Genomic DNA, 17,431 nt, shown 5'->3' with positions numbered 1-17,431 from the left:
CTCTCTGCGGTAGGGAATTCCACAGGTTAACAACTCTCTGAGTGAAGAAGTTTCTCCTCATCTCAGTCCGAAATGGCTTACCCCTTATCCTTAGACTGTGTCCCCTGGTTCTGCACTTCCCCAACATCGGGAACATTCTTCCTGCATCTAACCGGTCCAGTCCCGTCAGAATTTTATATGTTTTTATAAGATCCCCTCTCATCCTTCTAAACTCCAGTGAATACAGGCCCAGTTGATCCAGTCTCTCCTCATATGTCAGTCCTGCCATCCCAGGAATCAGTCTGGTGAACCTTTGCTGCACTCCCTCAATAGCAAGAACATCCTTCATCAGATTAGGAGACCAAAACAGAACACAATATTCCAGGTGAGGCCTCACTAAGGCCCTGCTCTTATACTCAAATCCCCTCGCTATGAAGGCCAACATACCATTTGCCTTCTTCACCGCCTGCTGTACCTGCATGCCAACTTTCAATGACTGATGTACCATGACACCCAGGTCTCATTGCACCTCCCCTTTTGCTAATCTGCCGCCATTCAGATAATATTCTGCCGATGAAATATGATTGACTCAATACCTCCCCATCCTGCCTCCGTCAAAACCTGAAGTGGGCTGGTTTGAGATTTTTTATATGATTTAATACCCCACCCAACCTCAACCCACCTGGTTTTGGAGGTTAAAATGACACCCCCCCACCCCCCCGCAACGCCCACCCCCAATGAATTATTCTTCTGGCAGAGTGTAGGTGTGTATCGCTTTCAGATTTCAACATCGAAATCAGGACTCAAAGTCAACGTCAGATGAGCTCATTCAATCACCGTTATCTTTTAGGTGTTATCTCACGACATTGCCGATGTCACCAAAACATTAACTGGTGACAGCAGGAGATAAGTGTGACCAGCAGGCTTTACAAATTCCATTGAGAGTGTGCTACAAATGCAAACTAACACTTTTAAAATAAAAGCCAGTTACTATGCTGGGTGCTTCTGATCCGCCTGAAACGAACCCATATTTTCCAATCCACTATAGTTTCCCCAGCAAAGAACGATTAGACTCTGACTGACCCAAGGCCATGTTTAAGAACGTTAAGAAATAGGATCAGGAATAGGCCATACGGCCCCTCGAGTCTGCTCTGCCATTCAATAAGATCATGGCTGATCACAACCACTTGGTTCACAACATTTAGGTTATATCGCCATCAAGGACACATCAAAAAAAACTTGCATTTATATATCGCCTATCACGGCGCTTCACAGGAGCGTTATCGGAGAAAATTTGACACCAAGCCACACAAGATGATATTGGGACAGTTAACCAAACGCTTGGTCAAAGAGGTTGGCTTTAAGGAGTGTTTTAAAAGGAGAGGCGGAGAGGTTTAGGGAGGGAGTTCCAGAGCTCGGGGCCCAGGCAGCTGAAGGCACGGCCACCGATGGTGGAGCGACTGAAATCAGAGATGCGAAAAAGGCCAAAACTGGAGGAAAAAAGATTTGAATTTATTACAGCACCTCAAAGCACTTTACAGCAAATGAAGTACTTTGAGTGTTGTCACTGTTGTAATGAGAAACGAGGCAGCCAATTTGCACACACGCAAGCTCCCAGAAACAGCAATGTGATAATGACTCAGATAATCTGTTTTTTTGTTATGTTGATTGAGGGGTAAATATTGGCCTCAGGACACCAGGGAGAACTCCCCTGCTCTTCGAAATAGTGCCATGGGATCTCTTACATCCACTTGAGAGAGCAGATGGGGCCTCGGTTTAACGTCTCATCTGAAAGACGGCACCTCCGACAGTGCGGCGCTCCCTCAGCACTGCACTGGGAGTGTCAGCCTAGATTCTTTTGTGCTCAAGTCCCTGGAGTGGGACTTGAATCCACAACCTTCTGGCTCGGAAGGAGGAGCGAAGAGATCTCAGAGGGTTGTAGGGCCGGAGGAGGTAACAGAGATAGGGAGGGGGGGCGAGGCCCTGGAGCCAATCCAGTGAGTGACTTGCCCAGTCCTGGACGGTGTCGAGCTTCTCGAGCTGCACCCACCCGAGCGAGCGATGAATATCCAATCGCACTTCTGCCTCGAGCTTTGGTCGGTGGTGACGAGGCTTCCAGGAGAGGGGAGGTGGACACCAATCACCTCGCTCTGGTCGCCTGGGCTTTGATACGGATGATCAGCGCCCGGTCAATGGTGACCCAAGAAGCAGGTGGTCATCATCATCATAGGCAGTCCCTCGAAGCGAGGCTGACTTACTTCCACGCCAAAAAGGGCTGAGTTCACAGGTGTTTCTGATCCTGAACTACATCCTAAAGAGTGAAAGATGCCTGTGCATGGATTTGTTTAACGTGTGGTGGCCGTTGCACACCAGCCACCACACGGGCTTGACAGAGCTCTAGGTCTTGGTCCAGTAGCAAGGGTTAACCAGGATGACTGGAGACCTGCTCTGCTGCACAGACCAAGCGCGCACACATATCGCACAGTGTGGGCTGGCCCGTGCTGCCCCTGGGCCCTCGCCTCTTCTGGACCCCGAACCCACGCCTCTCCTGGGCCCTGGTCACTTCACTCGACAAACTCTTGCCGCTCCTTCGCCCCTCCTGCTGTGCCTGCCCGCACTGCAATCAGCGACCTGGCTTCACAGCCATCGCCCTCCTGCAGCAGCACGCGCTGCTCCCTGCAGTGGTATACCACCGTACGCTGCTCCCTCCAATGGCTCCGGCCTGCTGATGGTCTTGCAGCTGGAAACATAGAAAATAGGTGCAGGAGTAGGCCATTCGGCCCCTCCAGCCTGCACCACCATTCAATGAGTTCATGGCTGAACATGCAAATTCAGTACCCCCTTCCTGATTTCTCACCATACCCCTTGATCTCCCTAGTAGTAAGGACTACATCTAACTCCCTTTTGAATATATTTAGTGAATTGGCCTCAACTACTTTCTGTGGTAGAGAATTCCACAGGTTCACCACTCTCTGGGTGAAGAAGTTTCTCCTCATCTCGGTCCTAAATGGCTTACCCCTTATCCTTAGACTGTGACCCCTGGTTCTGGACTTCCCCAACATTGGGAACATTCTTCCTGCATCTAACCTGTCTAAACCCGTCAGAATTTTAAACATTTCTATGAGGTCCCCTCTCATTCTTCTGAACTCCAGTGAATACAAGCCCAGTTGATCCAGTCTTTCTTGATAGGTCAGTCCCACCATCCCGGGAATCAGTCTGGTGAACCTTTGCTGCACTCCCTCAATAGCAAGAATGTCCTTCCTCAAGTTAGGAGACCAAAACTGTATACAATACTCCAGGTGTGGCCTCACCAAGGCCCTGTACAACTGTAGCAGCACCTCCCTGCCCCTGTACTCAAATCCCCTCGCTATGAAGGCCAACATGCCATTTGCTTTCTGAACCCCCTGCTGTACCTGCATGCCAACCTTCAATGACTGATGTACCATGACACCCAGGTCTCGTTGCACCTCTCCTTTTCCTAATCTGTCACCATTCAGATAATAGTCTGTCTCTCTGTTTTTACCACCAAAGTGGATAACCTCACATTTATCCACATTTTACTTCCTCCGCCATGCATTTGCCCACTCACCTAACCTATCCAAGTCACTCTGCAGCCTCATAGCATCCTCCTCACAGCTCACACTGCCACCCAACTTAGTGTCATCCGCAAATTTGGATATACTACATTTAATCCCCTCGTTTAAATCATTAATGTACAGTGTAAACAGCTGGGGCCCCAGCACAGAACCTTGCATTACCCCACTAGTCACTGCCTGCCATTCTGAAAAGTACCCATTTACTCCTACTCTTTGCTTCCTGTCTGACAACCAGTTCTCAATCCATGTCAGCACACTACCCCCAATCCCATGTGCTTTAACTTTGCACATTAATCTCTTGTGTGGAACCTTGTCGAAAGCCTTCTGAAAATCCAAATATACCACATCAACTGGTTTTCCCTTGTCCACTCTACTGGAAACATCCTCAAAAAATTCCAGAAGATTTGTCAAGCATGATTTCCCTTTCCCAAATCCATGCTGACTTGGACCTATCATGTCACCTCTTTCCAAATGCGCTGCTATGACATCCTTAATAATTGATTCCATCATTTTACCCACTACTGAGGTCAGGCTGACCAGTCTATAATTCCCTGTTTTCTCTCTCCCTCCTTTTTTAAAAAGTGGGGTTACATTGGCTACCCTCCACTCGATAGGAACTGATCCAGAGTCAATGGAACGTTGGAAAATGACTGTCAATGCATCCGCTATTTCCAATGCCACCTCCTTAAGTACTCTGGGATGCAGTCCATCAGGCCCGGATTTATCGGCCTTCAATCCCATCAATTTCCCCAACACAATTTCCCGACTAATAAGGATTTCCCTCAGTTGATCCTCCTTACTAGACCCTCTGACCCCTTTTATATCCGGAAGGTTGTTTGTGTCCTCCTTAGTGAATACTTGTTCAATTGGTCTGCCATTTCTTTGTTCCCAGTTATGGCTTCCCCTGAATCTGACTGCAGGGGACCTACGTTTGTCTTTACTAACCTTTTTCTCTTTACATACCTATAGAAACTTTTGCAATCCGTCTTAATGTTCCCTGCAAGCTTCTTCTCATACTCCATTTTCCCTGCCCTAATCAAACCCTTTGTCCTCCTCTGCTGAGTTCTAAATTTCTCCCAGTCCCCAGGCTCACTGCTATTTCTGGCCAATTTGTATGCCACTTCCTTGGCTTTAATACTATCCCTGATTTCCCTTGATAGCCACGGTTGAGCCACCTTCCCTTTTTTATTTTTTCGGCAGACAGGAATGTACAATTGTTGTAGTTCATCCATGCGGTCTCTAAATGTCTGCCATTGCCCATCTACAGTCAACCCCTTTAGTATCATTCGCCAATCTATCCTAGCCAATTCACGCCTCATACCTTCAAAGTTACCCTTCTTTAAGTTCTGGACCATGGTCTCTGAATTAACCGTTTCATTCTCCATCCGAATGCAGAATTCCACCATATTATGGTCACTCTTCCCCAAGGGGCCTCGCACAACGAGATTGCTAATTAATCCTCTCTCATTACACAACACCCAGTTTAAGATGGCCTCTCCCCTAGTTGGTTCCTCGACATATTGGTCTAGAAAACCATCCCTTATGCACTCCAGGAAATCCTCCTCTACCATATTGCTTCCAGTTTGGCTAGCCCAATCTATGTGAATATTAAAGTCACCCATTATAACTGCTGCACCTTTATTGCATGCACCCCTAATTTCCTGTTTGATGCCCTCCCCAACATCACTACCACTGTTTGGAGGTCTGTACACAACTCCAAGTAACGTTTTTTGCCCTTTGGTGTTCTGCAGCTCTACCCATATAGATTCCACATCATCCAAGCTAACGTCCTTCCTAACTACTGCATTAATCTCCTCTTTAACCAGCAATGCTACACCACCTCCTTTTCCTTTTATTCTATCCCTCCTGAATGTTGAATACCCCTGGATGTTGAGTTCCCAGCCCTGATCATCCTGGAGCCACGTCTCTGTAATCCCAATCACATCATATTTGTTAACATCTATTTGCACAATTAATTCATCCACCTTATTACGGATACTCCTTGCATTAAGACACAAAGCCTTCAGGCTTGTTTTTTTAACACCCTTCGTTCTTTTAGAATTTTTCTGTACAGTGGCCCTTTTTGTTCTTTGCCTTGGGTTTCTCTGCCCTCCACTTTTCCTCATCTCATCTTTCTGTCTTTTGCTTTTGTCTCCTTTTTGTTTCCCTCTGTCTCCCTGCATTGGTTCTCATCCCCTTGCCATATTAGTTTAACTCCTCCCCAACAGCACTAGCAAACACTCCCCCTAGGACATTGGTTCCGGTCCTGCCCAGGTGCAGACCGTCCGGTTTGTACTGGTCCCACCTCCCCCAGAACCGGTTCCAATGCCCCAGGAATTTGAATCCCTCCCTGCTGCACCACTGCTCAAGCCACGTATTCATCTGCGCTATCCTGCGATTCCTACTCTGACTAGCACGTGGCACTGGTAGCAATCCCGAGATTACTACTTTTGAGGTCCTACTTTTTAATTTAGTTCCTAGCTCCTTAAATTCGTTTTGTAGGACCTCATCCCTTTTTTTTTTGGAGGTCAGGGGGAGGTGGTTGGGCCTCCTTGTTTTGGCAACGGGCACTGCCCAGCACTTGTGTGGAGCAAACGACACCCAGGATCCAAGTTGTCCTGGACAACATCCACATTGATGGAATACTTCGACCTGGGTGAAGAAGCTTGCGATTTTCTCAGTCCATGATTTCTTCCAGTGGCCCAGAGATAAGCGCGTGCTTCTGACAGTTTAAAAAAAAAACATATCCAGTAAAACACTGCATTGGCCGGGGACCAGAACATCACAAGTGTTGGCAAGGCAGTGATGGGCTACATCATGCATACTGAAGCTAGCACAGGAAGTGGCTTTTTTATCAAAACCATCCACTGAAGACAGTAACCCGATAGTACAACAGAAAAAAAAGCCTTCGGAAAATCATGCGCCGTTGTTAACCTCAGCCATCATCCGCAAAACAGAAAAATACAGGCAGCTTCCTCCAAGGGCTCTAGCTGGTAAAATCAGCTTGAGAGACTCCTGCAAGGCTAAGTAAAGTCATTGTATTAGAGATTAATATTGAGATAAAGTAAGGGAAGTCCAGTTTACATAAATTAATTACTCATCGTAGAATCATACATCACAGGAGGCCATTTGGCCCATCGTGCCTGTGCCAGCTCTTTGAAAGAGCGATTTGATCAGTCCCACTCCCCTGCTCTTTCCCCATAGCCCTGTAATTGCTTCCTTTTCAAGTACATCTCCAACTCCCTTTTGAAAGTTACTATTGAATCTGCTTCCACCGCCCTTTCAGGCAGCGCGTTCCACAACTCACTGTGCAAACATTCTCCGCTCTCCTCGGGTTCTTTTGACGATTATCTTAAATCTGCGTCCTCTGGTTACTGACCCTCCTGCCACTGGAAACAGATTCTCATTTACTCTATCGAAACCTTTCATAATTTTGAACATCGTATATTCTATTTTTTTTTTAAAAAGATCATTTCTGCAGTTAAAACACAAACTAAAATTGAAAGAGTGTGAAAGGGACGAAGATGTGCGTGTGCGTGTGGAGAGGTCGTCTGCAGTCTGCGTTTAGATTCTGTTCATCACCCCAACTGCAGACTCACTTCCCTTTTTATGCCTTGCTCACCCGAACATATGTCACAGGACGAGGAACATCTGGAGAGGGACTGGGACTGAAAGTGGATAAAGGGTCACAAAGTGTAAGTGCCTGTGGAATATGGCAACTAGAACCCGCTGCATATGGGGTAAAATCCTAGCCACAGACTGGTGGTCATGAAAGAAGTTATATAAATGCAAGTCTTTCTTTCTTTCACAACTTCGGGATGTCCCAAATCGCTTTACAGCCAATGGCTGCACGGCTCAGAGACATGGATCATGTACAGGAGACACCTCAAGTCGCTGGAGAAATACCACCAACGATGTCTCCGCAAGATCCTGCAAATCCCCTGGGAGGACAGATGCACCAACATTAGCGTCCTCGACCAGGCCAACATCCCCAGCATTGAAGCACTGACCACACTCGATCAGCTCCGTTGGGCGGGCCACATTGTCCGCATGCCAGACACAAGACCCCCAAAGCAAGTGCTCTACTCGGAACTCCTGCACGGCAAATGAGCCAAAGGTGGGCAGAGGAAACGTTACAAGGACACCCTCAAAGCCTCCCTGATAAAGTGCAACATCCCCACTGACACCTGGGAGTCCCTGGCCAAAGACTGCCCTAAGTGGAGGAAGTGCATCCAGGAGGGCGCTGAGCACCTCGAGTCTCATCGCCGAGAGCATGCAGAAACCAAGCGCAGGCAGCGGAAGGAGCGTGTGGCAAACCAGTCCCACCCTCCCTTTCCCTATCTGTCCCACCCATCGAGGCATTGCCAGACCGGGAGCCAATTTAAAGCAATGAGCACAGGGAATGATGGGTGAACCGGACTGGGGGCGAGTTCGCATAAGGGCAGCAGGGTTTAGGACCAGCTGAAGTTTATGGAGGGTGGATGTTGGGAGGCTGGCCAGGAGAGCATTGAAGGTAACCAAGGCTTTGTCATGGATGCACTGTGTCACTTGGAGCTGCGCACTCCTACATACACGAGGTAAGGGCGACTACAGGTAAAATAACAAGCAGGAACAATATGCTGAGGTGTGCTGAACAACCACATATATACCTGGATTGGCAACAAGGCAGGTGAGCATAAGAATAACATCCAATTAGACAAGTTGCCCCGAGATCTAGGAAGCAGGAGTTTAAGCCAGCTTGTCCGGTGCAAGGTGGATTTCCCGAGAGCAAAGTATCCCGGAGGGACGGATCACACCTGGAGCACTCGGCGATCAACACCACAAAATCCCACGCCAGGGTCCCAGGAAACGCCAGCAACCAGAGAGAGATGCTGAAGCCGTGTAACCGTGAGGGAGGGGCAGGGAGAAGAGGAGAAAAAAGAAAGACTTGCATTTATATAGCGCCTTTCATGACCACTGGATGTCTCAAAGCGCTTTACAGCCAATGAAGTACTTTTTTGAAGTGTAGTCACTGTTGTAATGTGGGAAACGCGGCAGCCAATTTGCGCACAGCAAGCTCCCACAAACAGCAATGTGATAATGGCCCAGATAATCTGTTTTTTGTTATGTTGATTGAAGGATGAATATTGGCCCCAGGACACCGGGGATAACTTCCCTGCTCTTCTTCAAAATAGTGCCATGGAATCTTTTACGTCCACTTGAAAGATGACACCTCTGACAGTGCAGCACTCCCTCAACACTACACTGCGAGTGTCAGCCTAGACTTGTGTGCTCAAGTCTCTGGAGTGGGACTCGAACCCTCAACCTTCTGACTCGGAGGCAAGAGAGCTGCCCACTGAGCCACAGCTGACACTAACTCCTGACAAGAAGGGATGAACTTTCTTCACCCAGAGGGCAGTGGGGGTCTGGAACTCACTGCCTGAAAGGGTGGTAGAGGCAAAAACCCTCACCACATTTAAACAGTACTTGGATGTACACTCGAACTGCCGTAACCCACGGGGCTACGGACCGAGAGCTGGAAAGTGGGATTAGGCCGGATGGCTCTTGGTCGGCCGGCACGGAAACAATGGGCCAAATGGCCTCCTTCTGTACCGTAAATTTCTGAGCAAGTCCGAAAACGCTCAAGTTTTTCCACTGCAAAGGATACCAAATAGTTACAATTATTTCTTTTTATTTAAAAACACACCTGAAACTACATAGTAGCAAAGTTGAAATACTACCATCGCTTTGAAAAGACTCAATGCCTGCCACATAATACAGGAAATGAAAAATCATTCGATTACCGCAGCATCAATCAGGGTTAGCCCAGAGAGCCTAATGATATGCAAAGCAGGAAATGCAACTTAGGGTTACAATCAACACTTCTGGACTGGGGTAAATCAATAGTAATTAGCCACGCACACAAGACTGGCATCTCCCAACGCAGTAATTGAAAGCAGACACAATCTGGTATTGGTCTACGCAATCCGACCCGGATACATTCTCGTGGTAATTTCCACCCACATAGAATCAGAGACATTTACAGCACGGAAGGAGGCCATTTCGGGCCATCGTGTCCGCGCCGACCGACAAAAAGCTACCCAGCCTAATCCCACTTTCCAGCTCTCGGTCCGTAGCCCTGTAGGTTACGGCACTTCAAGTGCACATCCAGGTTCTTTTTAAATGTGGTGAGGGTTTCTGCCTCTACCACCCTTTCAGGCAGTGAGTTCCAGACCCCCACTGCCCTCTGGGTGAAGATATTTCCCCTCAAATCCCCTCTAAACCTCCTACCAATTACTTTAAATCTATGCCCCCTGGTTGTTGACCCCTCTGCTTAGGGAAATAGGCCCTTTCTATCCACTATATCTAGGCTCCTCATAATTTTATACACCTGAATGAGGTCGCCCCTCAGCCTTCTCTGTTCCAATGAAAACAGATCCATCAGTCCTCATAGCTTAGATTCTCCCGGCAACACCCTCGTAAATCTGAGGGAAATCCTTATTAGTCAGGAAATTGTGTTGGGGAAATTGATGGGATTGAAGGCCGATAAATCCCCAGGGCCTGATGGACTGCATCCCAGAGTACTTAAGGAGGTGGCCTTGGAAATAGCGGATGCATTGACAATCATTTTCCAACATTCCATTGACTCTGGATCAGTTCCTATCGAGTGGAGGGTAGCCAATGTAACCCCACTTTTTAAAAAAGGAGGGAGAGAGAAAACAGGGAATTATAGACCGGTCAGCCGGACCTCAGTAGTGGGTAAAATGATGGAATCAATTATTAAGGATATCATAGCAGCTCATTTGGAAAAAGGTGACATGATAGGTCCAAGTCAGCATGGATTTGTGAAAGGGAAATCATGCTTGACAAATCTTCTGGAATTTTTTGAGGATGTTTCCAGTAAAGTGGACAAAGGAGAACCAGTTGATGTGGTATATTTGGATTTTCAGAAGGCTTTCGACAAGGTCCCACACAAGAGATTAATGTGCAAAGTTAAAGCACATGGGATTGGGGGTAGTGTGCTGACATGGATTGAGAACTGGTTGTCAGACAGGAAGCAAAGAGTAGGAGTAAATGGGTACTTTTCAGAATGGCAGGCAGTGACTAGTGGGGTACCGCAAGGTTCTGTGCTGGGGCCCCAGCTGTTTACACTGTACATTAATGATTTAGACGAGGGGATTAAATGTAGTATCTCCAAATTTGCGGATGACACTAAGTTGGGTGGCAGTGTGAGCTGCGAGGAGGATGCTATGAGGCTGCAGAGTGACTTGGATAGGTTAGGTGAGTGGGCAAATACATGGCAGATGAAGTATAATGTGGATAAATGTGAGGTTATCCACTTTGGTGGTAAAAACAGAGAGACAGACTATTATCTGAATGGTGACAGATTAGGAAAAGGAGAGGTGCAACGAGACCTGGGTGTCATGGTACATCAGTCATTGAAGGTTGGCATGCAGGTACAGCAGGCGGTTAAGAAAGCAAATGGCATGTTGGCCTTCATAGCGAGGGAATTTGAGTATAGGGGCAGGGAGGTGTTGCTACAGTTGTACAGGGCCTTGGTGATGCCACACCTGGAGTATTGTGTACAGTTTTGGTCTCCTAACTTGAGGAAGGACATTCTTGCTATTGAGGGAGTGCAGCAAAGATTAACCAGACTGATTCCCGGGATGGTGGGACTGACCTATCAAGAAAGACTGGATCAAGTGGGCTTGTATTCACTGGAGTTCAGAAGAATGAGAGGGGACCTCATAGAAATGTTTAAAATTCTGACGGGTTTAGACAGGTTAGATGCAGGAAGAATGTTCCCAATGTTGAGGAAGTCCAGAATCAGGGGTCACAGTCTAAGGATAAGGGGTAAGCCATTTAGGACCGAGATGAGGAGAAACTTCTTCACCCAGAGAGTGGTGAACCTGTGGAATTCTCTACCACAGAAAGTAGTTGAGTCCAATTCACTAAATATATTCAAAGGGAGTTAGATGAAGTCCTTACTACTCGGGGGATCAAGGGGTATGGCGAGAAAGCAGGAATGGGGTACTGAAGTTGCATGTTCAGCCATGAACTCATTGAATGGTGGTGCAGGCTAGAAGGGCCCAATGTCCTACTCCTGCAGCTATTTTCTATGTTTCTATGTTTCCTCTGTACCCTCTCCAGTGCAATCACGTCCTATCTGTAATGCGGTGACCAAAACTGTATGAGTGCTCCAGCTGTGGCCTAACCAGTGTTTTATACAGTTCAAGCATAACCCCCCCCCCCCACCCCCCCCCTTGTATTCTATGCCTCGGCTAATAAAGGCAAGTATTCCGTATGCCTTCTTAACCATCTTATCTACCTGGCCTGCTACCTTCAGGGATCTGTGGACCTGCACTCCAAGGTCCCTTTGTTCCTCTACACTTCTCAGTGTCCTACCATTTATTGTGTATTCCCTTTCCTTGTTAGCCCTCCCCAAATGCATTACCTTCATTGAAACACCTGTGAACTCATCCCTTTTCGGCGTGGAAGCAAGTCATCCTCGTTTCGAGGGACTGCCCAGGATGATGATGACCTCACACTTCCCTGGATTAAATTCCATTTGCCACTGCTCTGCCCACCTGACCAATTGATTGATATCGAGGGTGCTGCATCATTGAATCAGAACTCATTCCAGAAGAGAAGTATCTCCTCTAAACAATGCAGGTCAGCCATGGCTCAGTGGGCAGAACTTTCAACTCCAAGTCCAAAAATTGTGGGTTCAAGTCCCTCTCCAGACGCTCGAGCACAAAATTCGAGGCCGACACTCCAGTGCATTGCGGAGGGAATTCCACACAACTTCAATGCCGTAGTAATTAGCATTTTTCCCATTTTTTTTTTTAAACTTGTGTGAAAACACTTTTCTTTAAAAACAGGTGTGTTGATGGGGTGAGATGAAGTCGGGTCGGAGGCAACTTGTTGGGCAGAATGGGCTTCTGTGCTGTACATTCGAGGTAAAAAAAAAACCATTGAAGTCGACAGGAATAGGAGCAGACCATTCAGCTCCTCGTGGCTGTTCTGCCAGATTCAATTTAAATGTAATTCTGAGTAGAAATACGATCGTAAAATTCTGAAATTCTTGCAGAGCGCCAGGCCGTTCAGCGGTGATGTCAGGAAGCACGGCTTCACACAAAGGGTCGTGTAAATCTGGAACTCTCTCCCCCAAAAAGCTGTTAAGGCTGGGGGTCAATTGAAAATTGAAAATTGCAACACTCAGATTGATAGTTTGCAAGGGTATTAACGGATACAGAACCAAGGCGCGGTTCTACCTCTCTCCCCTTTAAGGCACTCCTTAAAACCTCCCTCTTCGATCAAGCTTTTGGTCACCTGTCCTAATATCATGTGATTTGGTGTCAAATTTTGTCTGATAATTGCTCCTGTGAGGTACCTTGGGACTTTTTACTACGACACAAGTGCTGATGTAAATGACATTAAGGCACGGATTCCACCATGGTCTAATTGAAAGGCGGTACAGACTCGAGGGGCTGAATGACCTGCTCCTTGTTCCAGCTGCACCTCCATAGGTCGAGATGGCCTACATTGGCACTTTGAGGGCAAAGTGTGTAAACACCAACAAAGATAATTATTGTCCCTTCACCAACATTTCCCTGGTCTGTTAAGCAACGCCTTGATTTCAAAATTCTCATCCTTGTTTACAATCCCTCCATAGCCTCGCCCCTCCCTATCTCTGTAATCTCCTCCAGCCCCACAACCCTCCGAGATGTCTGCGCTCCTCTAATTCTGCCCTCTTGAGCATCCCTGATTATAATCACTCAACCATCGGTGGCCGTGTCTTCTGTTGCCTGGGCCCCAAGTTCTGGAACTCCCTCCCTAAACCTCTCCGCCTCTCTTTCCTCTTTTAAGATGCTCTTTAAAACCTACCTCTTTGACCAAGCTTTTGGTCACCTGCCCTAATTTCTACTTATAGAAACATAGAAAATAGGTGCAGAGGTAGGCCATTCGAGCCTGCACCACCATTCAATAAGATCATGGCTGATCATGCAACTTCAGTACCCCATTCCTGCTTTCTCTCCATGCCCCTTAATCCCTTTAGCCGTAAGGGCCACATCTAACTCCCTTTTGAATATATCCAATGAACTGGCCTCAACAACTCTCTGCAGTAGGGAATTCTCTGAGTGAAGAAGTTTCTCCTCATCTCAGTCCTAAATGGCTTACCCCTTATCCTAAGACAACGTCCCCTGGTTCTGGACTTCCCCATCATCGGGAACATTCTTCCTGCATCTATCCTGTCCAATCCCGTCAGAATTTTATATGTTTCTATGAGATCCCCTCTCATTCTTCTAAATTCCATTGAATACAAGCCCAGTCGATCCAGTCTTTCTTCATATGTCATGAATCAGTCTGGTGAACCTTCGCTGCACTCACTCAATAGCCTTCCTCAGATTAGGAGACCAAAACTGCACACAATATTCAAAGTGTGGCCTCACCAAGGCCCTGTACAACTGCAGTAAGACCTCCCTGCTCCTATACTCAAATCCTCTCGCTGTGAAGGCCAACATGCCATTTGCCGCATTCACCGCCTGCTCACGGCTATAGGGCTCGGTGTCAAATTTTTTATCTCATAATACTCCCGTGAAGCGCCTGGGGACGTTTCACTACGTTAAAGGCGCTATATAAATACAAGTTGTTGTTATAAAACAGCAGGGTCATGTGCTGACTGTTATTGTACATTTGATAAGAACTGGCTCACCACCAAACGACCAGCTCAGTTGCTCACCAGATTTACATTTCCCAGGAAGACTTGCACAGCAGAGAGAGGGGGCAGGAAAGAAACTCAATACCCGACTCATTGTCTGCAGACAAACAGCTTGTGTTCAAAACACTGCGTTTAATAAAATAGTGCACATGAAGAATGCAGCTTTCCTCCTGCCCCGTTTCTCTGTGCGTTCAGCGCTGTGATCAGGTGACCCATCCCACAAGAATCACAGGGAACCGAGTCACCAATGCTTACTGAATCCCACAAAGAGGGAACTTGCATCTATATAGCGCCTCATCAGGTGCTGGAGACATCCCAAAGTGCTTCACAATCAATGAACTACTTCTGAAATACAGACACTATTGTATTGTAAGCAAAAACAGCCAATTTGCATACAGCAAGTGCGATGATTAATTGCTTGTTAGATGATGTTGGTTTGTTGTGGCCCGACAGGGTGGTAGAGGCAGAAAACCGCAACACATTTACAAAGTACTTCGATATGCACTTGAAGTGCCATAACCTACAGGGCTCCTGACCAAGAGCTGGAAAGTGGGATTAGGCTGGATGGCTCTTTGTCGGCCGGCACAGACACGATGGGCCGAATGCCCTCCTTTCCGTGCTGTAAATTTCTATGATTCTAAATTCCCTGCACTTCTTCAAATAGCACCATGGGGTCTCACATCTCATCTGAAAGAAGGTTCCTCCAAACATGCAGCACTCCTCCAGTGCTCCAGCCTCGATTACCAGCTGGAGTGGGGCTTGAACCTACCGTCGGACTCAGAGGCGGGAGGGTTACTAACTGAGCAAAGCTGACAGCTCTGCTTTGAGTATTCCGCTGGTTAAGAAGTTATTCAAGCAACTTGATCCAGTCACCCAAGCTGCGGCTCCCAGTGCCGTGGGGTAACAAACAACACAGTATGAACAGAACACACAGTGTCAGCTGTGGCTCAGTGGGCAGCACCCTCGCCTCTGAGTCAGAAGGTTGTGGGTTCAAGTCCCACTCCAGAGACCTGAGCACAAACATCCAGGCTGGCACTCCCAGTGCAGTGCTAAGGGAGTGTCAGCCTGGAGGTGACGTTGAACAAGAGGCTCCATCTACCCTCTCGGTTGGATATAAAAGATCCCACGGCACTATTTCTAAGAAGAGCAGGGGAGTTTATCCCCGGTGTCCTGGGCAATATTTATCCCTCAATCAACATAACAAAAACAGATTATCTGGTCATTATCACATTGCTGTTTGTGGGAGCTTGCTGTGCGTAAATTGGCTGCTGCGTTTTCCACATTACAACAGTGACTACACTCCAAAAGTACTTCATTGGATGTAAAGCGCTTTGGGACGTCTGATGGCTGTGAAAGGCGCTATATAAATGCAAGTCTTTCCTTCTATGATATTCGAGCCCGTGCCAACTCTCAGCTCATCACACAATCCCCATCCTTCCCCGTAGCCCTGCAATTTCTTTTCCTTCACGTACTTATCCAACTCCCTTTTGAACGATAAGATCGAGTCTGCCTCCACCACCCTCAGGCAGGTCACGCTATCAAAGCACATTCAGACACCGTTATAAATAACACTGTTAAGCCCATTGACCTGAAACTGTGAATACGGCTCGAGTCGATTCAGGGATGAGTTTCGTGAACCGGCGACTGGCGGCAGAAAAAAGGGAACGTGTGATCACCCTCGTATCGTTACATCACCAACGGAACACTACTGAAATGCGCCTTTCATCACTTTTTTTTTTAAAGCGTAGTTATGTAGGAAACGCACAGCGCACAGCAAGATCCCACAATGTGATAATACTAGCTAATGCTGATTGATGGATAAATTTGCCCCAGGACATCGGAGAGAATCTTCTTTGTAATCTCAGCTGAACACCGTCCCTCCGATTTAACGCCTCATCTGCAAGACAGCACCTCCGACAGTGCGGCACTCCCTCAGTACTGTCCCTCCGACAGTGCAGCGCTGCCTCAGTACTGCCCCTCCGACAGTGCAGCGCTGCCTCAGTACTGCCCCTCCGACAGTGCGGCGCTCGCTCAGTACTGCCCCTCCGACAGTGCGGAGCTCCCTCAGTACTGCCCCTCCGACAGTGCAGCGCTGCCTCAGTACTGCCCCTCCGACAGTGCGGCACTCCCTCAGTACTGCCCCTCCGACAGTGCGGCACTCCCTCAGTACTACTGCCCCTCCGACAGTGCGGCACTCCCTCAGTACTACTGCCCCTCCGACAGTGCGGCACTCCCTCAGTACTGCCCCTCCGACAGTGCGGCGCTCCCTCAGTACTGCCCCTCCGACAGTGCGGCGCTCCCTCAGTACTGCCCTTCCGACAGTGCGGCGCTCCCTCAGTATTGCACTGGGTGTGTGAGCCTGGGGGCGCCGGGCTGGTATTCGAACCCCGGTCCCCGGGACTCAGGGGCGGACGCGCTGCTCACTGAGCCACGGCGGGCACATGACGTCACGGGCGGAAGGCGGGCTCTTGTGAGCTGCGGGGTGGCCGCCATTGCCGGGACCGCGCTCTCGCTCGCTGTGTGTGTGTGTGAGGGACTCCCCCTCCCCGGCCCGCTCCCCGCTTACCCGCACCTCCATGTCTCCAGCTCGCTCGCTCCGCAACTTCTTCTCTTATGTCTCCTCCTCCTCCTCCTCTCTCTCGCGCGCTCTCTCTCTCTCTCTCTCCACCGCCAGCTCTCACACTCTCACACTCTCAGTGACTGACTGACTCAGATTGACGTGAAGCGGCCGGGCTCCCGGAGCCCCTCCTCCCGGGGGGAGCCGCCTCCCAGCGCAGCGACACCCGGCGGACCGGAGGAACAGCGACACCCAAGGGACCTCCCCAGTGCAGCGACACCCGGCGGTGCGGAGGAACAGCGACACCCAAGGGACCTCCCCAGTGCAGCGACACCCGGCGGACCGGAGGAACAGCGAAACCCAAGGGACCTCCCCAGTGCAGCGACACCCGGCGGTGCGGAGGAACAGCGACACCCAAGGGACCTCCCCAGTGCAGCGACACCCGGCGGTGCGGAGGAGCAGTGACACCCGGTGGCACTCCCAGCACAGCGACACCCGGCGGACCAGAGGAGCAGCGACACCCGGCGGAGCGGAGGAGCAGCGACACCCAAGGGACCTCCCCAGTGCAGCGACACCCGGCGGTGCGGAGGAACAGCG

At 48.8% G+C, this 17,431-nt stretch overlaps 1 protein-coding gene across 3 annotated transcripts in view; it reads right to left on the bottom strand.

Annotated features, from left to right (window-relative positions):
- LOC139255060 (sphingosine-1-phosphate lyase 1-like) overlaps positions 1-17,019 on the bottom strand; it is a 46,649-nt gene extending 29,630 nt beyond the window's left edge. For 2 of the 3 annotated variants that reach the window (XM_070873865.1, XM_070873867.1), the window contains exon 1: positions 16,844-17,019. In XM_070873865.1, coding sequence (XP_070729966.1) covers positions 16,844-16,855 — 12 coding nt within the window. In that variant the 5' untranslated portion in view covers positions 16,856-17,019. The remainder of the gene's footprint in view (positions 1-16,843) is intronic. The other variant, XM_070873866.1, reaches the window with a different exon arrangement.
- Between the last annotated feature and the right edge of the window lie 412 nt (positions 17,020-17,431).

This window comes from Pristiophorus japonicus, unplaced genomic scaffold (genome assembly GCF_044704955.1).
Source record: "Pristiophorus japonicus isolate sPriJap1 unplaced genomic scaffold, sPriJap1.hap1 HAP1_SCAFFOLD_581, whole genome shotgun sequence".
Taxonomy (NCBI): Eukaryota; Metazoa; Chordata; class Chondrichthyes; family Pristiophoridae; genus Pristiophorus; species Pristiophorus japonicus.
This window is presented reverse-complemented; position numbering and strand designations above follow the sequence as displayed.